Consider the following 24,675-nt stretch of genomic DNA (forward strand, 5'->3'; position numbering starts at 1 on the left):
TAGTTTTAGGTTTTTTATTTTATTTTTAAATTTTATTTTATAAAAATAAAAGATCTCATTCTTTGCTTGAAATGAGAATGACTTTTTTAATTTAAATTTGTAAGTTGTGAACACAAGTTATATTATACATTTAATTTAATTGTGTTTATATTTACTTTCTTTTTATATAGATGATGGTCACTTGGTTGTCTAAATATATTCGGTCCTAAATCATTAATTTTATTCGTTTTCAGCCAGGTATAGATCAAGTGAAGGTCAAATCTACACATTCATGTTCTTTAATTTTAGGATTTTATTTTAGATGAGAAAAGTTGGAAAAGATCACATTAACATATTCTTTGCTTAAAATTAAAATGATTCAAAAAAATATTCTATTTCTTTTAATTTATATATATTTTGACATTTGTAAGTTATGAAAACAGTTTCCTAATTTTTATACTTTTAAATTAAATGTGTGTACATTTATTTTCTCATGATTTCGGTTGTTTTTAATTTAACGGTCTTTCATTCTTTTTCATCTATGTTTGACGTGCACATATACATAACTACATATTCAAAGAGAAATTTTTTTTTCACATAGCTATAGTTTAACGGACAATTTGGTTTACAAGACCGGTTCCAAGTTCAAATAAGACTAAACTATTAAACAGCTAAAACCAACCTTATGAATTTCAAACTAGCCAAATTGACCGGCTTCAACTTGGCTCGTCCAGTGGCTCTGTTATTTCCAACAGATAAATATCCAATCGTATTATCCAATCTCTCCCTATTATTACTTCATATAAAGGAGGTGGTTTTTACCCATGTTACGTTACAATTCATATGACTCAAATTCACATTACCGCAAGTATATTTTAAACTTCTCCTTGATGTTTAAATAATTACATTGTTACCTATAACACTTTTTTAAGTGAATATGTCATTGTTTTTATAACTTGCAAGATTAATACATTATGCATTTAAAGAATCAAAGATGCATATTATTTATTATATTTATTTTACATATCAATTTAAAGCTTTAGAAAATGTTAAGTGAATTTGTTCTGAATTTTATTTGAACATCTCTAGAGAACGCGGGATGTTCATTAACTCCATGTGACTTCTATGAGTGCTAACCCACTGTCAATATATAATATACTTTTTAATTAGAGGCTCAAAAAGTCGTATTAGCGTAACAAGCGGTACCAAAAATTTAAATACTTTAACTAATGTACTCCTAAAGACATAAAAAAACATAAATGCCGGTCACAAGTTGTACTTTTGAATTAATAAAATATACTTATTTAGTTATTTGTGAAAATAACATAGGTGCACAGAACTAATTTATGTATTTCATTTCTACAAAACACGAATGTCACGTGCATAAACATTAAGTGTAAATTTACATGGATCATACATGTGTTTTTTTTGAAGTTTCACCTACCATTTTGTAGGTTTCGAAATTATGTGTATGATCAATTATGAAGCTTGGACATATATACCGAGGAGGCCGAACTTAATATGTATAAATAATTTCACAAACAAAAGGGAGCCGTGCTCAAAATTTTGATCATAAACGAGTAAATTTACACTATATATAAAAATTTTCGCCCGAAAAATGATAAATTTAAACTACCGAACAAAAAAAACGAAGAGGTCGGACTCAATATGTATAAATATTTCACAAAAGAGAGGGAGGCCGGGCTCAAAATTTTGGTTAGAAACGGAAAAATTTACACTATATATAAAAATTTTTCGGCTCAAAAACGATAACTTTACACCACCAAACAAAAAACACGGAGGGGGTCAAGACCACCCTGGCCCCAACTAAGCTGCGCCACTGACTGTGGTTCTTAGTGTTTACTCGACCATCGTATTATTCGTCTATTACATATGATTTACATGCTTTTTGCGTTTGTTTTGTTCTGGTCAATTCTGAATATATTATTTAGGTTTGTATGATTTTCTATGTTCGTTTGTGCTACGGGCTTCTAGTTCCGAGTGATTTTTTTATTCATGGAATTTCACAAAGAGATTACATGAAACAACTTGTCATTTCAATGAGCATGCGCCTGGATGGAAAATATATATAACCAATTTACGAACTAAATAATCTGATTTGGTGTGGTTGTTCATGAAAGTGGAGTATGTTTTGTTTTGGATTCCCAAATAAACGCAATTATGATTAACAGACTGATTTCGAGCTTCCGAGGCGGTTCGCTTCTTGGAGCGGGTGCAGAAGGTGGTCTATAGTGACTCACAGAGCCAGATGAACCAAGGCTTTATATTAGTAGAATAGGCTTTGCGATTCAAAAGGGGATAGCGGCGCAGCTTGTTGCTCGCTTACCCATTATCCAGATGTAGCTCATTTTGTAATAATTAATTTGTTAAATATGAATAAAAAGCTATTACGAGCAAAAATAAGGAATACGATGGACATATATAGCGTGGTATGTAACGATTAGGGATTGGAGAAACCTATGGTATACTTTCGCAAGTGATGACATGGAGAGTGATGGAATATCTTAAGATATGTATTTTGATCAATAACCTTCTCCTTCTCTATTCACATGATATGTATATTTGTTTACAATACAAGGTAGTGAATCAATAATAATACACATCACACGGAAATAATATTGGCTAGATATATCTTTATAATAAGTCTATTAGAGAGGATGAGTGGAATTAAAATGATACCAAATTGCCAACCAAAATATGTATAAGACATTTTTGACCCCAGTTTTGTCTCTGGGTTCTTCATCATTGACAATTTCTGTTGTAGGTGAGTTGAAGATCAAGGGGGCAACATATTGAGGTCATTTGGCAGTTTAGTCGTTTGCGGCCCTAGTGCATAAGAAAAGGAGTTGTCGTTGAAGTAAACCATCCGGCTATTAAGAAAGAAAGAGCTTTGTAAACGAGAAGTCGTTTGTGGGTTAGGGGCTTAGGGTTAAAAATCGATAACTTGGAAGTTAACATGAAATCTAAAAAGGTATACCAAATCCGTGTAATTTACTCACACTCTTGGAAGTTAAATATGTTATGTAGTATCTAACACTTGCTTTTATGTGTCATTTACATATTTGATAGTCAGATAGTACTAATTTATTCACCATTTTCAATACAAACGCGAATAAAAAAAAAGACCTAGGATTCACCACTAATTACCACATAGATATACCTTTTTTTTGAAACAGACACCAACACAAATTAGGGGTGAGCAGAAAACCGAATTAACCGAACCTATTTTTTCTAAGTGTTTTTTTAGATGTTATGACTGTAAACAAAACAACAAAAGAATCTACCATTGACGGTGATGAAGATTATGAAGATGATGAACATTGGGTCTAAATTTTGAAGATGAATAAGATAATGAATGAAGATTCGGGCCAAACTTTTAGTGTTTTTTTAATTAAAAACTTTGTTGAATTTTAAACTCTACTACGCAAACAACTTTGTATTTGTTTGGTTGCACGTAACACGTGTCTATTTTTGTATTTTGAATTCAATATATATGAGGTACTCTATTTTTTTGAATTATTTTTTTTTAATGTCTACTCACAATTAAAAAAAACGAAACCGAAAACCGATTAGTTGGCATTATAAAATAACCGATAGCTTCAGTTTCGGATTGGGTTTCACCCAATAACCGAACCAAACAGAACCGTGCTCACCCTTAACACAAATCCACTACTTATTCAATATCAAACGTACAATTTCAAAGAATGACAGACCAAACTTATTAGATTGAGTGGGTTGATCGGGCAAACCTATCTGACTGTTTGGTTATTTGGATATGAAGGTTTGAGTTGATTATTGTTTTAGTCATTTTCAGAATCATCACGTGCATTAAAATTTAGAAGTGATAAAAGATGATTTATGAATGTAATACATAAATATACATAGTTTACTAATGAAAAAAATAGTAAAGGTTAAATGACTATCTTGCTAGTTTAGTCATCTAGCTCAACTGTCAGTTAAGTGGAAGTGAAATTTTAGGCTGTAGACCGCAAAATCTTAGGTTATATACAATCTTAACTAAGTTTTATTGTAAGCATATCTTTGATTATGAATGTTAAAAAAAACCTGAATCCGAAATATCCGAAAATCCGAGTCCTAATTATCTAGAAAATCCATATATCCGAATGTTTGGATTCGGATTCAGATAGAGATTTTGAAAATTTCCGGATGGTTCGGATATCTGAATTATCCGAAATATTATTTTAATTATTAAATAACAAATACTATTTATAAACTTTGGATAATTTCTGGATAATTTTTTTGATATTTAGAATAATTTCTTTGGATATTTGAATGATTTTCAGGTATTTCGAATAATTATCAGATACTTTGGATAATTTTTTTTTTTGGATATTTATGATCATTTTGTCCGATTATATGAGATTGCTCCATAGAATAATAACCAAGTTTCAGTTTTCTTCCAATCAGATCACTGGTGTAAAGTTTTGTTCTATTTAGGTCACTTAACCTTTATTTAGTGTTTCAATCTTAGATATTTGACCTAGATAACAAGTTAACAATGTAAAGTAACACATGTTAACTTAAGAGGAGTGCAAAGTAAATATTTGTTAAGTTGAGGAGTCCATAGTACACACATGCTAACTTAAAAGGAGTGCATAATAAACACCTATTAACTTAAGAGGTGTTCATAATTAACACAAAAAGTAAACACCTGGTAGGCTGGTTGGGTGCTGCTAAACGTACCCCCCTTACACAATTTTTACTAAATATACACTCCCTTGAAGTTATTAGATTAATTACTATTACCTCATAACATTATTTATATACATATTAGTCCATACAACTTTTTTTCACTTAATAATCTTCACTATATATATCAAATTAAAAACTATCAAGTATTACTATTAATTTATTTTTTAGTATTAATTTTGTAAATATTTATAATATCTTTTCTTTAATTTTAATAGTATATATATATATATATTTATAATATCCTTATTTTACCTCTTTATCTTTTACAAAATAAACCCTAAACCCTAAAACCCAAACCTGAACCCTAAACCCTAAATCTTAAACCTGAAAACCTAAACCCAAACCAACCCTAAACCCGAAAATCATAAAAAAACGCAACTTGTAAAAAAAATATTTATAATATCTTTTCTTTAATTTTAATAGTATATATATATATATTTATAATATCCTTATTTTACCTCTTTATCTTTTACAAAATAAACCCTAAACCCTAAAACCCAAACCTGAACCCTAAACCCTAAATCTTAAACCTGAAAACCTAAACCCAAACCAACCCTAAACCCGAAAATCATAAAAAAAGCAACTTGTAAAAAAAATATGAAATCCTTAATTTTGTGCCAATTTAGTAATTATATGATTTTAAGGGGTAATATGAAAGTTGGTTTTTCCAGGGGGGGGGTATGACAAGCAACCAGGGGGTACGTTTAGCCTGACCCCACCTGGTAACTTAAGAGGAGTGCACCGTAAATACTTGTTACTTAAGAGGATTGCATAATAAACCTGGATAATCTGTTATCCATGTAAAATATATAGGATTGAAACATTAAATAAATGTTAAGTGACTTAAATAGAATAAAAGTTTACACCAGTTTGAACTCAGATATAAATTCAAGTTCGAATCCGAAATTTCAGATACAGATTCGAATAGTAAATTTACCATCCGAAACATTTGAATATCCAAGTTTGAACTCCCTTACCTTCTCAATGGTTTTCGCTGATGAGTTTAGGCCATCCAGCTCAGCGCTGAGGCTGTACTTTTCCTAAAATAATAAAAAAAAGACCAAATAAAAAGTATCTCACCCCCAAACTTCAATAATAATAATATCTCATAATAATAATATCCTTTCACCGTCCTCCGCCGTGGCTCTTCCTCCGACGACCAACCACCGCCGATCACCGATCAGTTTCGTTCACCGTGACAGGTACACATCACTCTCTATATCTATACCTCCACATCAAACTCAATACTTTACGTTATTCCGATTGCTTTTAAAACCTTTCATCGCCGAATTTATTTGATCAGTCAAATACTTATAATTTTGAAACCCTAGGTTTGTAACGTAAACTGAATTCTCAATTATTGTTAGATAATCGAACCGGTTTCAAACCGATTATGTAGAAACCGGTTTGGAACTGTTTGTAATTCTCTCTAACTGAACCGAAACCGATCATAAACTGGTTTTGACTTTTTTAGGGTTTGAAACCGTCTCTAGTTATTGTTTTTAGGTAATTCAATTTTATTGTTTAGTTAGGGTTTGCGTGTTTTGGTTGTGAGGATTAGTGTTTAGAATTCGGTTTTACGTGATAACATGCAGTGAAATTTTTTGATGATGAGTTAGGAATAGGAAGTTTAGTTCAGTACTGCATTATATGCAAATTGTTGGTTAGTTACTGTTACTGTTTTGTTTTGGAATGGATTTACGTTCCAGATCGTATAAATGCAAATTGCTGGTTTGTTAGTGTTTTGTTTTGGAATGGGTTTACGTTCCGGTGCGTGTATTATTTGGGATTTTGTTATGATATGAAATAGATTCGTGGTGCATTGTGTTCTATCGGCATTTTTGGGTCGTAAAGTTGCAACAGTTTGAGATGAAGTGTATACCTGTTATTATTAATAATAATAATGTTCTTTTAGCTATTAATTCAGTTGTTTCTGTTAAGGTAAATAGGATATTTTACTAAGATTGTTTAGCTCTGTATCATCTATGTTGAACTCATAGTTTACGCTATTTTGATTTCCGTGAAGTTTTAATCGCTGCGTTAATTAGATCATTTTGCTAGTTTTGGTTTTGGAACCCTAGGTTTCGAAATTGGGACCCTAGGTATTTTCAGCGTAAACTGAATTGCGAATTATTGTTGTTAGCTAACTCAATTTTATTGTTTAGTTACGGTTTGTGTTTTGGTTGTGAGAAATAGTGTTTAGAATTCGGTTTACGTGACAACATGCAGTGAAATTTTGTGTTGATGGTTGGGGAAGTTTAGTTTCGGTACTGCATTATATGCAAATTGTTAGTTTGTTAGTGTTACTGTGTTGTTTTAGAATGGATTTACGTTTCGGAGCGTATGTTATTGGGGATTTTGGGTCATAAAGTTGCAACAGTTTTGAGATGAGGTTTATACCTAATAATAATGTTCTTTTAACCATTAATGCGTTTGTTTCTGTTAAGGTAAATAATATATTTTCTTAACATCGTTTAGCTCTGTATCATCTACGTCGAACTCAATAGTTTTTGCTATTTCAATTTTCTGTAAAGTTTTGATCGCGTTGTTAGTTGATTGTTTTTGCTATTTTTGGTTTTGGAACCCAAGGTTTTAAAATTGATATTGAAACCCTAGGTGTTTGTAACGTAAACTGAATTGTGAATTGTTGTAAATAACTCAATTTTGTTGTTTAGTTAGGGTTTGCGTTTTGGTTGTGAGATTTAATGTTTAGAATCCGGTTTTACATGATAACATAGTGAAATTTTTGGTTGGTGGTTTAGGAATTTTGGTTAGGTACTGCAGTATATGCAAATTGTTAGTTTGTCAGTGCTAGTGTTTTGTTTTGGAATGGATTTACGTTCCGGACGTTGTATTATTTGGGTTTTGTTATGATATGAGATAGATTCATGGTGCATTGTGTTCTATCAGCTTGAGATGAAGTGCATACCTATTATTAATACCTTATTCTTTTAGCTATTCATTCAATCGTTTCTGCTAAGGTAAACAAGATATCTTATTGAGATCGTTTTTCTAGTTTTGGTGTTTTGAAATTGAAACTATAGTTATTTGCAGCATAAAATGGATTGTCCATTATTCTCGTTACCTAAATGACTTATATTAATGTTTACATGAGAAAATGCGGTGAAATGAAGTATTTTATTGATAATTTTGAATTCTAATTTTAATACTGTATTATATGCAGCTTGTTAGTTTGTTATTATTACACTGCTGTTTTGGAATGAATTTACATTTTGGACTATATGTTATTGGGGATTTAGTTATGAGATGAAATAGATTGATGGTGCATTATGTTCTATCAGTCTTTTCGGTTCATAAAATTGCACCAGCTTGAGATGAAGTTCACACCTAATGATGATAATAATACTAGCTTTATTTTGCTTTAAATTCAATTGTTTCTGTTAAGTTAAAAAAGATAAATTATTGAGATGGTTTGTATATATATAGGCCGAGAGCCAAGAACCCTAACGGGTTAAATCAATGGGCCTTGCCCTAATATAGTATATACTGTATGCTCTAACGGTTGCATTTGTAAAGGATAATTGATAGTGGTAAGTTGCTTTGACGAACATTTTGTTTGGGATATTGGGTTACTGAAAGAGTATATAAACGCTTTATTAGTTTATCGTTTATTCTTGTATGCAATCTTGTTTTGTAAGTAATGTGGATACGTTGCATTGAAGCTCCTTCATTTTAGTTTCCATATTTACATATTTAACGGCGTGTGTGCCGTATATTTACGGAAAAACAATTTGCTATAATGGAAGTAACATTTTAAGGGAAAGAATTCAATAATGTGCCGGCGTGTTATAATTAATTGTGCCGCCTAACTTTAGGCGAATGGTTGACTTTTCATTGCACATGTTATTAAATTTTCTAGCAATTGTAACTGTATGTATGGATCAACTTCAACTTTTTTGAATGGTGTCTAAAAAATACTTCTTTTCACTCTGTTTAAGTTCCATGCTTGGTCTAATCACTAATGTCATGTTCAAGTGATCATTATTTCTTAGAGCAAAAGATTTCACATTCTCCATATTTCTTAAAAGAAAACTACTAAAAATAACGTGTTATTAACTAATATTTTTCAAATTTAAAGAAATTAGTATTATTTATAATCATGTCTAATGTATTAACTCATCAAACAGATAAATGTCTTCAAGAAGATATGGATCACCTCCACACGGAAGTCGTTCAGCCCAAGCTCCTGGGATGATGCGCCACGGTCTATACCTTGAGCGTGTTGACACCAAACCGGTGGCTCAGCCATCTGAACTAGAACGGTTAGCCAGTGACAACCAAAGACTTGCCACCACTCATGTAGCCTTACGCCAAGAATTAGTGGCCACGACACAAGATATTCAAAAACTCAAGGCTCACATTGGAACCATTCAAGCTGAAAGTGATGCTCAGATTCGGTCATTACTCGATAAGATTGCAAAAATGGAGGTTGATATTCAAGCGGGTGATACTGTGAAGAAAGAAGCTCAGAAGGCCCATGCTGAGGCCCGGGCTTTGGTGGTGACTAGGCAGGATTTGATTGCTCAAATTGAGAAGTCGAGCCAAGAGTTGAAGAAGATACGTGCTGAGGTGGAAGGTTTACCCAAACTGAAAGTAGAACTTGATGGTTTGAAGCAAGAACACCAGAAGTTAAGGTTAGTATATGACATTTGGGTTCTGGCTATTTATATATCTAGGTTGAAGTTTTGACCGGTTTACTAATGAATGAAACGAGGGGTGTAAACGAGCCGAGCCCGAGCTTGTCAATAGGTTTGAGCTTGGCTCATTTAACTTACGAGAACTCAAGCTCATTTAACTTTTAAGAGCTCGAGCTTGGCTCTTTTAACTTACGAGAGATCGAACTTGCTCGGCTCGTTTAAAGCTCTATTTCAAATGCTGGAGTTCAACTCACGAGTAGTTTTTCAAGCTCGAGCATGGCTCGGCCCGTTCATTATATATAAAAAGTTTATACATTTTCATTTTTAACACATTTTAATTCTATTATTTATATATAACATAATATATATTAATTAGTTATTACTTATTATTGTTGTTATTTTGATATATAATAATAATTATCATAAAACGGTATAGTTAATATATTTAATAAAATGATATAAATAGTAGGCTTGTTTAAGCTCACGACTCAGCTCGAGCAGTTGAGCTCACTTTGTTCTTGAGTTTTTTAACCAAGGAAAGAAAAGGAAAGGAGAGGGAAGGATAAGAAAGGGAAGGGAAGGGAAGGGAAGGAATTTTTTTTTAATTAGGTGTGTTCTTGAGTTGGAAGGAAATTAGAGAAAAGGAAAGGATAACTATGTTATCCTTAGTAATCAGTCCATTTTTAAGAGGATAATTTATTGGGAAAAAACATCAATTTTATCCCTCCTAACTCCTCCTACTCCTTTCCTTTCCATCCTAAAAAAAACTCAAGAACACCCATTTTTTAACTATCCTTAGTTTTCCTTTCCTTTCCCTCCTTTAAAAAAACTCAAGAACAGGGCGTTACACTTATGTTAAGGCTTGAGCCTGGGCTTGGGCTTGTTTAACCTCGGTTTAATTCAAGTTTTAGCGAGCCGATCTCGAGTAGTTCATGAGTGGCTCGATTCATTCACACCTCTAAATTTGAAGAAAGTTTGCACAAGACCTCTAAGTTTTTTATTAAAGAACTCAGTTCAGTATTTTGAAATAACATAAAATTTTTAAGATAATTATTTATAAAAAACAATGTTTTCAACACAAAGTACTCATTTAATCATTTTGACTCTTGACTCAACCAACTGGACCTGCTCATTTTGCTACCTTTTTATAATTTAATGGCGGGTCTGAACTTTAAATCTTTTTTTCTTGGTGTGTTTTTGTGCAGGTTGATTTTTGAGCATGAGGAAAAGTTAAACATGGAGAAAGCGGCACAATTGGAAAGTACGGATAAAGATCTTTTGGGGATGGCAAGAGAAATTGAGAGGATACGAGCTGACGTGTTTAACACCGAGAAGCGGGCAAATGGTAAATTTTTTATTTCTTTTAATAGAGTAAGCATAATAAGTAGGGGTGCTCTTCGGGTTCGTTTTTCGGGTTTCGGGTTTCAAATTTTTAAATCTTAACCCGAAACCCAACCCAAATCTCTCATGGAATTTTTGGGTTCTGGTTTTTTCGGGTTTGGTTAATCGGGTTTCGAGTATTCTAGAGAACAAAACAAAAAAAAAAAATAAAAAACTTCAATGCTAAAATTAAAACAACATATTCTTCTTTGCTCGTAACGCAAATAATCAAATAATAAACCAACATAACTTGATAAAACAATTCAAAAGAAGAATAAAACTAAGTAACTAACCCGAACATAATCTTCTTCAATCGGCCATGATTTGGCTGTTTGATTACGGTTGCTATTAGTAATAAACGAAAAACATAAATTAACCATAAACAATCGATCCATAATAGTTAGAATGACAACAATTGATTTGAGTCGGCTCTAATAAATTTAGTGGCTAAGACTAAGCCTATTATACCTAAAAATATATTTAATTTTAAAACTAAAAGTTTATTGGGTTTTATGGGTTGACCCGAAACTTATAAATCAAACCCGAAAACCAACTCGAATTAATTCGGTTCGGGTTAGTCTTTCTCGGGTTTGGGTTAGTTCGGGTTCGAGTACGAGATTTTTCGGGTTGGGTTTCGGGTTTCGGGTAAAAGTGACAGCCCTATAAGTAAGCGATAAAAAATGCACTCTCTATTAGTATAAATAAATATTATCCAATTTGACTCGATCATAAGTAAATGTTTGTTTCGTATGCAGCACCAAACATGCCCCACATGGACCGAGAATGGTACCCACCACCTCCTACCGGAGGCGGTTATGCTGACGGGTATGGAAATTATCATCATGCTCTCTATGGTGGTGGTGATCCTCGACTAGCTGGTGGTCCGGGTGGCCGTCCTCAATGGGGACCGCCACCACCACCACCACCACATATGGCTCCCTATGGTGTTGGCCACCCTGGACCGCAGTGGAGAGGACCAGCGCCATATAACTCTAGGACATGAACATGCTACAAGAGTAGTCTAGGGTTTTTCTTTATGGTTCAAATATATGTGCTTGTTTATGAAATGTAATGCCTTGATGATGGCACCCCATCCCCATCAACTAAATGTTGTAGAAGGTTTAGATTTTACAGAATTGGGGAATTAGTTTCTTTTTTGGCATTATTATCTTTTTATGACTGTTAAATTGTTGGTAAGAATCAAGTTATTATCATCATAGTTATTGAGAAATTTTATTTTAGAATTCAAATCCTTTTTTGTTTTTTTAGCTTAATTGTATGTAGTCATGAAAGAACAAATTACAGTTTACGACGGATTAAAATCGATAACAAATCCTTATTTTTGGGACTTATGGATTATGTCTTTTGAAATGATCTCTGTGAATCTTGTTTCGTTGCTTGCTTTAGACTATAGTGGCCGGAAAATGATGATGGCATGATAAATAGCTGGATAAGAAATGGCTTGTTAAATATTAGTTTGTGTGGACTGTGGAGTAAGTTATAGAACGTAGTATTCTAGACAATTTATGTGTAACGATGCAGTAGTATTGGAGGCGTTATTTGGCAAGGGTAGTTACAGAAACATAAGTCGAGGGCGGTTTGTGACACCAAGATAAACCTTGTTCTTAGCCGAGTCGCCCCTAATCTTTCTCAAACACATGTTGGAAACTCCCATCTATAGGCTGTACCAAGTAATAAAGATAATGCAAACCAAGTCATAAAACAAGATAAATATATGCCCTTGCATCAAGTGACAAGAGTTGAATTAAAGATGAAGTTCATATCATGATATGACAGGAAAGAACGAAAAGATGTCTGGACATCAAGAAGATAAAGATGCTATGAATAAATGATAGGCTAGACTTTAGGAATCAATTAGTGATGAAAAATGTCACTTTCAATTTGGTGATATGAATCACTAAAAAGGATGTCCTAAAATAGGGAGATCTGTGACACTGACATGTTTTTCAAGTATTTGTGTGCTAACCTAAACTAGTATGACTCGTTTCGATTTGAACCTATTTTGGCCAATACTGGTTTTATTTTGTTATAACAATAGAAATAGGATATAAACACTACAAATCATAATAAGGCAAAAAAATTTTAAAACTGTATTGAGTCTTTTACTTGAAAAGAAAAGTTAAAGCAGATGATCTTGGTTGAGAGATAAACACTACTTATCTTTTCGTTGTCACCTATTGTTTAGTTGGAACTTCCAAAATTTCTCGAACCGAACCAAGATTGCTTATAACATGCTCCTTAGTCCACTGTAGTATTATCACCCATACCATCTTAAAATACGAGTAGTTTACCATTATGTGCAATGATTAGTTACGATATATGTTACAACTTTTTTTTTTTTAATTTTTTTAGTTACTTAATAGATTTTTAATAAAAAAGGATCCAACTTCAATAAAAATATAGGTAAGCGGTCAACAAGCTGTGCCGCAACTCCTCTTAAATGGCAAAACGATCATACTAAAAACAAAGTTAGGATTCTTCATCGTCGTTGAGTTACTGTGCACGACATCTATTCAGGAACACATCAATTTTGGGGGCAAGGAGCCCAAATGTATCAGAAGCAGAGAGAATGAAAACGTGTTGATTTTCAGCATAAGCTTTCTCATGCTTAACAACTTTTTCTAATTCTGCCTTCACCACAACCTGTCTAGCTACAAACCGGTTGTCCATGAGCCCGACAAAGGGACACTCCAGTAAGGTCAACACCCTGCTGCTTGTTTTAACTAATTACAAGTGTTCTTTCTAAGTTTTGGTGGTTGGTGTAAATTTATTGAAACTAGAGGGAGGGATACAAAAGTAAACATTCTCTCTAGTTTGCGTCATTTGAATCATTTTGGTCTCGTCAACAAACGCACAAATTTTCCCCAATAATAATAATAATAATAATAATAATATTATTCTGCTCGCTGTAATTAAAGCTTTCATCAATCATCATCTTCGTTTCGTTTCTAATCAATCAATCATCCATGGCTGAGGTATTCAATAATAATAATATGTTTCTTCTAATGTTTTACATTCATCTTACAATTCATGAACTCATCGATTATAAATTTATTATAATCCGCATCGCTATTTCTCGCCTTTTCGGATCAATAGATTCATGATTTGACCGTACGATTAGGTTATTAATAATCCTAATTTGATTTTGAAATTGACGATTTGGTTGAATAGAATCTAGGTTTAGTTTTCGGTAATGTGAGAAATGGAATTAGGTTAAATAATCTCGCATTTGTTGATAATATGGTGGTATGGTTATGGAGATTATGAATTGAATATTGTTTAAAACACTGAATACGATTATTATTATTATTATTATTATTATTATTATTATTATTATTATTTGTTTGTTCATTTGCTTATGTTTTATTTATCTATCAATGAACAAACGCGAACAAACACATTTTCATAACGAACGAATACGAACAATAAAATCTGTTCATTTTATTGTTCGTGTTAGTTCTTTTATCTATTAAATGAACAAACATGTGTTCTTAATGAATGAATACAGTCACGAAAATCCGTTCGTTTTAGCGTTTGTTCGGTTAATCTTAAACGAAGAAACACAAACAAGTCCCCTTTCGTGTGCGGTCAGTTCGTCAGTTGAAGAAGATGAAGTTATGTTAAACGCTAAAATGAAATCAGAACGAGTATCTATTTCCATTAGTTGAAAGAAAAGAGTACTGAAACAAGTGAAAGTTAACTTGCTTGAAGACTTTACTTTCGGTTTCGTGGTAAAAGAAAATGATAACAAACATATTAGTTTAATCTTTACTTGAGATGTATGGCATTAAAGTTATCCTTATACTTACAGTTATGTTTATAAGGAGACGTCAATATGTTCTGATCTGGCCAATTTTTGTATTTTTGGCCTTATATTTGTGTTTCTTTCAATAGTATTATGTTTATGCCTATAAAAGAACCAATTTTAGACTATTTTGTCCCGTGTTAAATGGTTTTGTTGATGTTGCTTGCAGATCGAATTGAAAACCGCACCAGCTGACTACCGTTTCCCGACAACAAACCAAAGCAGGCATTGTTTCACTCGCTATGTAGAGTTTCACAGGTATGCTATCAGCACTAATTAATATGTCGCTTTTAGTGATCTTAGAATTTCTAAACTATTTTTTAGTAATCTATGGTGTTACTTTCATTAACATTTAATATGATAAGTTGGGTCCAAACTTGTAAAACCATCACCGGTGTGAAGGGCTAAATGCACGCACAGACGCGCCAAGTCAATTGCCACATCAGATTTCTACCCATCCTTCAATGACACCCAATTACTCACAAAAACTTCAAGTATCAAATTGTGATAGCACTGACAAATCCTTATGTTTCTAGATCATCACTACTTTTTACATTTATTTTTAATAATCAAGTTGTTTTTATACCAAATCAAATTCTTTGTAAACATTTATATACCCTATTATAAAAAATAAACACTTTGTCAGTAAATAATTTATCTAAATTGATGTATTGTACTAAATAAATGAAAATAGTGTAAAAATGAATTAAAGTTAACGATAAATGTAGTGTGTAAGTCACTAAAAGTAAATGTAAACTGTTGTCAGGACTGGCAGTTTGGGTAATGGGTCGAAACAGACCGGGCTTAGGTGGGCTGAACTGAAACAGTTTTTGTCCTAAATATTAAAAAAAAATGGTTAGCTTGTCAAATTTGATTACAAAAATTATGATGACATGATGTTTTAGTAATATATCTGTTATTAAAATAAAATGAATTTAGGAGGTTTATACGCTTTCAGTCTTTTTACTCTTTGCCAATATTTTCCCATTTGATCCTGGTAATAACCGAAATCAGCCCATTTTGAGTAAACGGGTTGAAGTTGTTGAAGCCTCGATAAAAGAGACCTGAGTTCTTTTTTTTTTTGGAATGACCAACTAAGTAACGCTGGGTACTTCGTACGCGGCCCCCATTGGCTAAAGGTAGCCCGAGCCGGCCACGAGTCCGGACGGACGGAGCCCCTAGCGGTCCACCTATTGACGGATTCCCCGGATAAGTCGAACCCTTGCAAGCAAGGGTCATTCCTCATATCTCCCATATAAATTGGTGATAGTGAGGTTTGAACCATAGTCACATAAATCGTGGTGCGCTCCGGTACGGGTACGCGGTTCGATAGGCTAGGCGAATTCGGTACGGAGGGGGTAGGTTCATTTCGGTACGAACCGGTACGATGTACCAAGAAGTGCTGTTCGAGGGAATTAAAAAAATTAATATATAAGTTATATATCTTTCAAATTTAAAGTTAGTTATTTAAAAATATAATTTTTACTTTATTATTTATATATATACACATATATTCAAATGTAATTTTATGAAATAGCTATACTATATTGTAAAATAAATTTGAGTAGTAAAGTATAGGGTTATATTTAATAAAAATACAAACTTGAGGGTGAAAAATGAAGTTTTATGAAAAAAAACTGCAAAAAAAAGCAGCGGCTTTCACCATCGTTTTAGGGTTCGCGATTTCAATTGAGCCAAATCTGGAATCCCGCCCAAATAAATCCACTGTCCCGATTTCAATTGAGTATAATCGCGAATTCATAATCAATTAGAGCGACGGACCAGCGTCAATTGGTTCGCGAATTAGGGTTTTATGGATCGAACCGTACCGGATAATTGGTTCGCGAATTCTCCGGCGACCGGAACGCCGGAGAATTGCGATTGGGTACACAACGTACCAATTCGAAAATCGTGGGTCTGTGAGCGATTTATGTAACTATGGTTTGAACCCCCTACCTCTCACTAGTAAAGTGATCTCTCACTAGTAAAGTGAATGCTCTACCATTGAGCCAGAAGTTTTATGAAGCCATATACATTTTTATACATTTTTATTTAATAATTCACACTCTATTATGAAGCTATATACATATTTATTTAATAATTCGTTGAATTTTTTTATTTTCTTTTGAGCAATTGCTAATTTATGATCAACTGCAGATGTGTTGCGGCTAAGGGTGATGATGCTTCTGAATGCCAGAAGTTTGCCAAATTTTACCGCTCTCTTTGCCCGGGTGAATGGGTAAGCAATATTATTACAATAAGAATCTATTTGTGTTTTCCTGTATTTGGATGACTTTTAATCGGGTTGACCTGTTGACCCGTTAAAAGCTATGTTTTTTTTTGGATTATTAAATTGAGTGTTTTATGATGGTGTTGTAGGTTGACAAGTGGAATGAGCAGAGGGAGAATGGGATATTTCCAGGTCCTCTGTGAAGGTTGCTGACCTGGCATGGATATTATTTCTTTGATTTTAATTCTTCTTCAGTGTTTGTCTCTAAGACTGGCTGGTTAATAAGACTTGTCATTTTTATGTTTCGTTGGGCCGGTTTTGAACAATTTTATTATCTTCAAAAGCATAATTTTGTATCAACTTTTTAAAAATGAAAACGCTAGCTCATGGATATCGTTAAACTGTCAAATCGATATGTGAACTGATGATGTTTATGAACATCGCTGGCAAATACCATTTCCGGTTTTTTTGCCATGTACTTTTAACCTCTTTTTTTAGGATCACTGTCATATCCCCTAAAGACATGATATGCCATCATATATTTTCACAGTAGAAATTTTTATATATTGAATTTTATCATGCTCAAATTCATGACATGTATTTTTAACTATATAGATATCTCGTGGCTTGTTTGAAATTAGCTTGAAAAATCTCTTTTGAAAGTCCAACTCTGAATTTCACTCTGAGCTCGCAGCCTCTCATGAACATAAAGCCTGTTTTTAACGTTGGGGCATAATGTCACCGAGGCTGATATTTTATAACATTGAAAGGACAAATGCATGAACACAAGCTCGCAGTGAACCAGACAACCAAGAGGTCTGTCTATGTTCGTTTAAACATATATACGAATGCATTTGTTTGTTTTCGTTTGTTAATATTTCAAAACAAACACAAAACATTAATAAATACATGAAGATGAATGAATACAAATTAACACCAATTAAAAGTAAACACTATCCAACTTAAGGTCTAAATACCATCATAAACGTATGCACATAATAAACAAAGAAACCTAAGAGCCAGCTTAAAAATAGTCGAAATAGACCAAATGTTCAAATGATCTTGTTGTGATGGAGTTCCATAAACAATTTATGTTTAGCCTAATTTGTTTACTTTTATTTTATGAAAATATGTCAGCGTCTGTTGAAACAAACCCCAGCGGTCCACCGGATAAGAAAGATTAATGAGTATCTAAATAGTACTTCTTATAGTGAAAATATGGTGTCGGTGGTATAGGCTACAACGGTCACATCACTTCATTTTCGTCACGTGTCATGAGAACGCGGGAGATACCATGACTCACTCTTCAAAGAATTGGTCGTTTTGGGCAAAAATAAATTGAATACGGGTTCATTTGGGTCATCTCAAATCAGTCAACGGGTCAATTAGGGTTTACTTGAGAACACGTAACTATTAAATAATTTGCTAACTAAAATAGGCCCAAATAAGTTAGCATCACTATGACCTTTGTTTGTCCAATCACATATTCGTTGCGTTGACGCAATCGTCACCGCCGCTGCTACCTCCATGGACACCTTTGCCCGCTCCATCGTTGTGGCTGCCATTGACAAAATCCTATTTAGATACTTTTTTTCTAAAGTGACTCATTTCAACCCGAACCAAATTGATGGTTTTTAACGTCACTTGTTCGGTTGACCAAATAATCATTTCGCCCCTTGTAGGGCTGCACCTAGGCTTATTAGTGTTAGATATGGAAGGCCTGGCTTCACTTCATAGCCTTGGACGCAAACCTTGCCATCATCCATAAAAGTTGTAACCAACTCGCCTGTTTTTTCCACCTCTAACTAGAATAGATTCTAGAAGCAGATGATATTACTTGTTTTTCCAAAGGACCGTTGTCCCTTCACCTGTTAAACTTTGAACAAGTAAATCAAGAACACGAACACGAGATTTGTAGAACTCTCTACGGCTCTTTTATTAAGAAAACAACAAACAAGAAAAACTTGATAATGGCTAACACATTGAACCTAGGGTATATATAAAACCCATGGTTCCAATCCTATACAAACTTAAATACATAATTTGAGTCCAAAACAAATAGGATTAAATAAAATTAGACTAACTTGTCTTATAATAATAAACTAATTATATCATTAAATATTCTTCAAGATTCTAAGACTCTTCAATCTAAGTTGGTGTTGGACACGTTTAACATCACCTCTGTCGCTTATTTTGGTGGATCATTCAAGAATTGTTGGCAATGTGTTGCAGTCTCTAGACACTCGGTTTTTATATTGTGAGTTTCTGGGAAACGTAGATCAACAAAATCCATGAGAACCACTTCCTCTTATTGGCAATAATCATCTGAAGCAATCTGCAAGGGAACAAATACTTAGTATAAATATATAATAACTAGCTTTTGAACCCATGTATTACACGAGATTTGTCAAATAATAAAAATAAAAAGATTCATTATTTGAAAGAAATGAACAAAATTAAAGGTAAAAATAAAATATATTGTACAAACAATAAGAAGTCTAGAATCTCAAATTTACAAAATCGATTTTTTTATATACAATATTTGCATAAATTGTTTCGACCAATTACCCGTGGATAAGTATGATGAATGAGATGAGGGATTAGAGAATTAGAATGAAAATTATAACCCATTTCTCAAAAGTGTTTTGTCCCATGACCTATGGATTGTTAGAATAAATAATATGATAAATTAGATAATTAGAAATGAAATTATAACCCATTTGCCAAAATTATCTTGACCCATGGATTGTTAGGATGAATTAAATGAGAGATTATAGTATCAAAAAGGAAATGATAACCCATTTGTCAATATGGTTTTTGCTTCATAACCCATGGATAAGTAGGATGAATAAGAAAGGATATTAGGTCAAGAATGAATGTGGGATTGCCACATCATCCTCGTTATTTTCTTTTATTAGTATAGTTAGATAGTTAGATTAGATGTTAGTGTTTAAAGGAAAATTAAAATATAAAAAGTCATTGCGAGATTTTTGTCCCTTTTAAAAACGTAACTAGATGATCTACAAGCTCGCCCTTGAGTCCCCCACTTTTATATATGATCATCCTCGCAATATTATCCATCTCGAGTACAATTTAAGCAGGATTGGTCCGAGTACAGTTTAAGCAGGATTGGGCCGATTGAATTATAAACGAAAAAATAAATAAACAAATAAAATATATATATAGAGAGAGAGAGAGAGAGAGAGAGAGAGAGAGAGAGAGAGAAGCAGGATTGGGCCGATTGAATTATAAAAGAAAAAATAAATAAACAAATAAAATAGAGAGAGAGAGAGAGAGAGAGAGAGAGGAAGAAAAAAAAGATCTCATATTCATCATATGAAGCTAGGACCGATATTTTCTGTAACCTATTCTGTTTGCACCTTGTAGTTAAATACGTCTTATTGAAATACACATTGTTAATGAGAATAACAGTAAGGGCATATGTTTTCAATGTTAAATATTTGCTGTCTAATAAACAGTATGTCATTGTTCTTTTATTTATTTTCATTTTTGTAAACATAATCTATGAATGTAAGCAACTAATAAAAATAAAATAACAGAAGGCATGTATTAAAGAATGATAATTAGTGTTTGCTTCTTTGTTGTGTGGTGTCCATTGTGCGATCTGTGTTTGATTATTGACATACGCTTTTGTTGCTCAGTATATATTATTACTCATTTTGTGATTGTTATTTACTATGGTATGTTGTTAGTCATTGCGTGTGCTACTTTACCTACTATATGTTGTTAGTCATGGTGTATGAAGAGTAAATTGTAAAGAAAAAAACACATACTATTATAAAGGTTGTCTAATCCACTAAGGTTACTATCTGTAAAGAAAAAAACATGAAATGAGAAGGTTTATAACATTAATACAAATTTAAATATTTACATGTTGAAATCTTCAAAAAAATTTAACTTTTATATATGCCCAATTTGTAACGAATAAATCATTCTATCTCTTTCTATTACATAATGAGTTTATACCATATATTATTATTTTAGTTTTAATAGACATTTCTCACCTTTAACAACGACCAAATTGTCTCTTGCCACTTCTTCAAAATTGCAAACCATTCGAAGGTTTCGCATTGAATAGCCTACATTGTAAACATTTTATTGCATCTAATCAAAGTAGAGTAATATGGTTATTTTTTTAATAATAAATGTATTTTTTACTTTATAAGGGCATATACGATATTTTTAGTATTGCATGGGTATATATGATATTTTCAATATTTGTAAGAGTATATATGAAATTGTCCCACAAAATATTAATATATCATATATACCCAATTCATTAAAAAAATAAAAAAATAACCATATTACTCTACTTTGATTAGATGCGATAAAATGTTTACAATGTAGACCATTTAATGCGATAAACCTTCGAATGGTTTGCAATTTTGAATAAGTGACGAGAGACAGTTTGGTTGTTAAAGGTGATAAGTGTCAATTAAAATTAAAATAATAACAAAGGGTATAAAACTATAAACACATTATGTAATAGAAAGAGATAGAATGGTTTATTCGTCAATAAATGAGCATATATGAAAGTTAAATTTTGTAAAAAATAACAGTAAAATAGTCATTTATTAAATTGTTATTAATGAATAGGGGTATATATGATACTTTAATTGTGTTCACAAGGGAATATATAATATTTTAGCTACTTTATAAGGGTATATATGATATTTTAAATTTTGATTGGGTATATATGATATTTATAATATTTATAAGGGTATATATGAAATTAATCCTTAAAAATTTGTCATCCACAAAATATTGATAACAAATTTACCATCATCAATCAATTGAAATTCTAAAGATTATAAGGATGATTATATCATCAAAGTTCAGGTAATCTGGTCTTTGGGATAATCATGATTTTTGGATAAACATAAGGAGATGATCTCAGATGACATCATATTAATTAATTAAAATGAATGATATTTTATGTGTATGATTTTTTTTAGTTTCATCGATATATTATCATTTACCTAGGGTTGGTATGTACTAGAAGAACCTTATTGTCACACAGACAACTATACGTGATAGGGCTGTCACTTTTACCCAAAGCCCGAAACCCAACCCGAAAAAACTCGTACCCGAACTAACCCGACTCGAAGAACCTGAACCCGAGAAAAGACTAACCTGAACCCGAACCGAAGTAATTCGGGTTGGTTCTCGGTTTGAATTATAAGACTTGGGTCAACCCGAATAAACTTTTAGTTTTGAAATTAAATATATTTTAATGTATAATAGGCAAAGTCTTAGCCACTAATGTTATCAGAATCTAGCTTTAATCGACTGTTGTCATTCTAACTATTATGGATCGATTTCTTATTATTAATTTATGTTTTCCGTTTAGTGCTAATAGTTATGGCTTGAGTTAGTTTTACTCTTATTTTGAATTGTTTTATCAAGTTATGTTAGTTTATTATTTGATTATTTGTGTTATAAGCAAAGAAGAATATGTTTTAATTTTAGCATTGTAGTTTTTTAAAAAAAAATTGGTTTTGTGTTTTTATTTATAGGATACTCGAAACCCGATTAACACAACCCGAAAAAGCCCGAACCTGAATTACCCGAACCCGATAAACCCGTGAGATATTTGGGTTGGGTTTCGAGTCAAGATTTAAAACTTTGAAACCCGAAGAACCCGACCCGAAAAACCCGAAAAACAAACCCGAAGAACACCTCTAATACGTGATAATATCAATACTTTTAAGCAAACCTATATGTTACCTTATCAAGAGTTACAAACAGACATGAACTAAAGATTTTGATTTTTGATAAACAATGTATATTGACCAATACAACCACAAATGTAGTGTAAAAGGAATGTTTTACCTATTTGTAACACATTTATGCAATTTTAGTTATATAATTTCTATAATAATGTAAATTTCAATTGTATGAACAAATATATTATCATTTTGTTGACTATTTTCCACCTGATGGTTAAAGAGTAAATTTTTCACCAATTGCCCATGTAATACACGGCCTCAAACTAGTATGATATATACTTCTCATAATCATACCTTTTGAATTTCTATACAAAATTTGAATCCGCAACACTCATGACGTATTATTAAGCTTTAGTATCCCCTTGGGGGTACACATATGACCGATTATGAATGGCTACATTTCTACCCAATTAAGTTAACATCTTTGTCCAGATAACGGTGAAGATTAACTTCAATTATGAGGATTGTTGATGATCTATATGAAGAAGAGTCTAGAGACCAAAAACTGAAGTTCTCACTGAGCCTCTTTAGGAGGTAGAGAAGCCACTGAAGCAAATGGGGGCGGGATAACATAGATGGGCCTGTGTGTGTAATGCCCCGTTACCGGTGCCCTACATTGGACATTGGATTTACTCATAAACACAGTTTTAAATATCAAAGTTAATTAAAACTTTACGCGGAAAATAAAACTTTCGTAACATGTCTTAAAATATTCTTGTCTTTCAAGATTAAAACATTAAATATAAAACATCATGCGTCTTCAGATGCCAGACTCTTATTCTTCTGCCATGTGTCCCCGCTCAAGCCAGCTGTCTCATCCTACTCACTTGCGTGCATACTAAAAGTCAACTACGCTGAGTGAGTTCTAGTTAATCATACATCATACAATACATATACTTATCTTCAATTATGCATCCGAAGATACATAATAATTACTTACTAATTTACTCTCATTACATAATTTCATACATACGTTCATACTTTAATACTTTCATACTATATAGTTACTGTCCATTCTATCTCAGATATTATTAGGGTCTGATCCCTTCCTTTTCTATCTCAGATATTATTATGGTTTGATCCCTATTTCCTTGTTTATCTCAGATATTATTAGGGACTGATCCCTTTCTTGTCTATCTCAGATATTATTAGGGTCTGATCCCTTTTTACTTCTCTATCTATGATATTATTAGGGTCTGATCCATTTCTTCTCTATCTCAGATATTATTAGGGTTTGATCCCTTACTTCTTCATCTTCGTACATATTGTCTTTACATACCCGTAACATACATATACTTTCTTTAATCATTTATACATACTCATATGTTATACGTATATGTATCATACACGTTCATCTTTTATATACATACCTCCTTTGTCAATTTGTGCAATATCCGAAGATCGTTCACGTACCGACAAGCTTTCGTTCACATTCATAACATAATATCTAACACATAAATCATACATGGCATACACTTACCATTTAAGGTAAGTGTATTAACTATCACATCGAGTATGCACACAACCACGAAAACATAACAAGGAAATGGGGCTAGAAACTCACCTGAACTTGGTTACATTCACCGTTAATAGTTATCCCTTTCTTTAGCTGTGCGCGACTAACTGTATAACAATTACACACATAAATTAACTATCATTATCCATATCGCGTTTCTAGTCTAATTATAACCCTTATCACTACCCTAATTATAACCCTCAGCGAACCCCTGGCAGAGGGGTTCTAGGGCGGCAGCCCCTAGTGGGGTCCAAGGGGTAGAGCCCCTGGCTGGGGTTTTAACACATTTTTCATTAGGATTTTAAATTATTATCTACTTCGCCCACTTGTTCACTATAACGAATTAAGCCTAATTCGTTATTTGAACATGGTCTAATTCGTTATCAGGACATGGTCTAATTCTTTATCTTAACTTAGCGAATTGGCGAGTAACGAATCACCTGATTCTTTATCTTAATTATAACGAATTGACGAGTAACGAATCACCTGATTCGTTATCTTAATCATAACGAATGTGTGAACTAATTCGTTATCTTGACAGAACGAATTGGTGAACTGATTCGTTATCTCAACATAACGAATGGGTGAACTAATTCGTTATC

The 24,675-nt window shown here is 32.6% G+C and overlaps 2 protein-coding genes across 2 annotated transcripts; both read left to right on the forward strand.

Moving 5' to 3' along the window:
• Positions 1–5,710: 5,710 nt before the first annotated feature.
• Positions 5,711–11,965, forward strand: LOC143568577 (protein FLX-like 4). The gene is made up of 4 exons (XM_077054702.1): positions 5,711–5,915; positions 8,862–9,368; positions 10,577–10,716; positions 11,507–11,965. Exons 2-4 carry the CDS (start codon positions 8,866–8,868, stop codon positions 11,752–11,754), a joined length of 891 nt encoding a protein of 296 aa, XP_076910817.1. The 5' UTR covers positions 5,711–5,915; positions 8,862–8,865; the 3' UTR covers positions 11,755–11,965.
• Positions 11,966–13,569: 1,604 nt separating this feature from the next.
• Positions 13,570–17,172, forward strand: LOC143568574 (cytochrome c oxidase subunit 6b-3). The gene is made up of 4 exons (XM_077054699.1): positions 13,570–13,747; positions 14,747–14,835; positions 16,735–16,816; positions 16,957–17,172. Exons 1-4 carry the CDS (start codon positions 13,739–13,741, stop codon positions 17,008–17,010), a joined length of 234 nt encoding a protein of 77 aa, XP_076910814.1. The 5' UTR covers positions 13,570–13,738; the 3' UTR covers positions 17,011–17,172.
• The last annotated feature ends 7,503 nt before the right edge of the window (positions 17,173–24,675 follow it).

Source organism: Bidens hawaiensis, unplaced genomic scaffold (assembly GCF_021521415.1).
Source record: "Bidens hawaiensis isolate Kalapana, Puna unplaced genomic scaffold, B.hawaiensis_p1.1 tig00024014_1, whole genome shotgun sequence".
Taxonomy (NCBI): Eukaryota; Viridiplantae; Streptophyta; class Magnoliopsida; order Asterales; family Asteraceae; genus Bidens; species Bidens hawaiensis.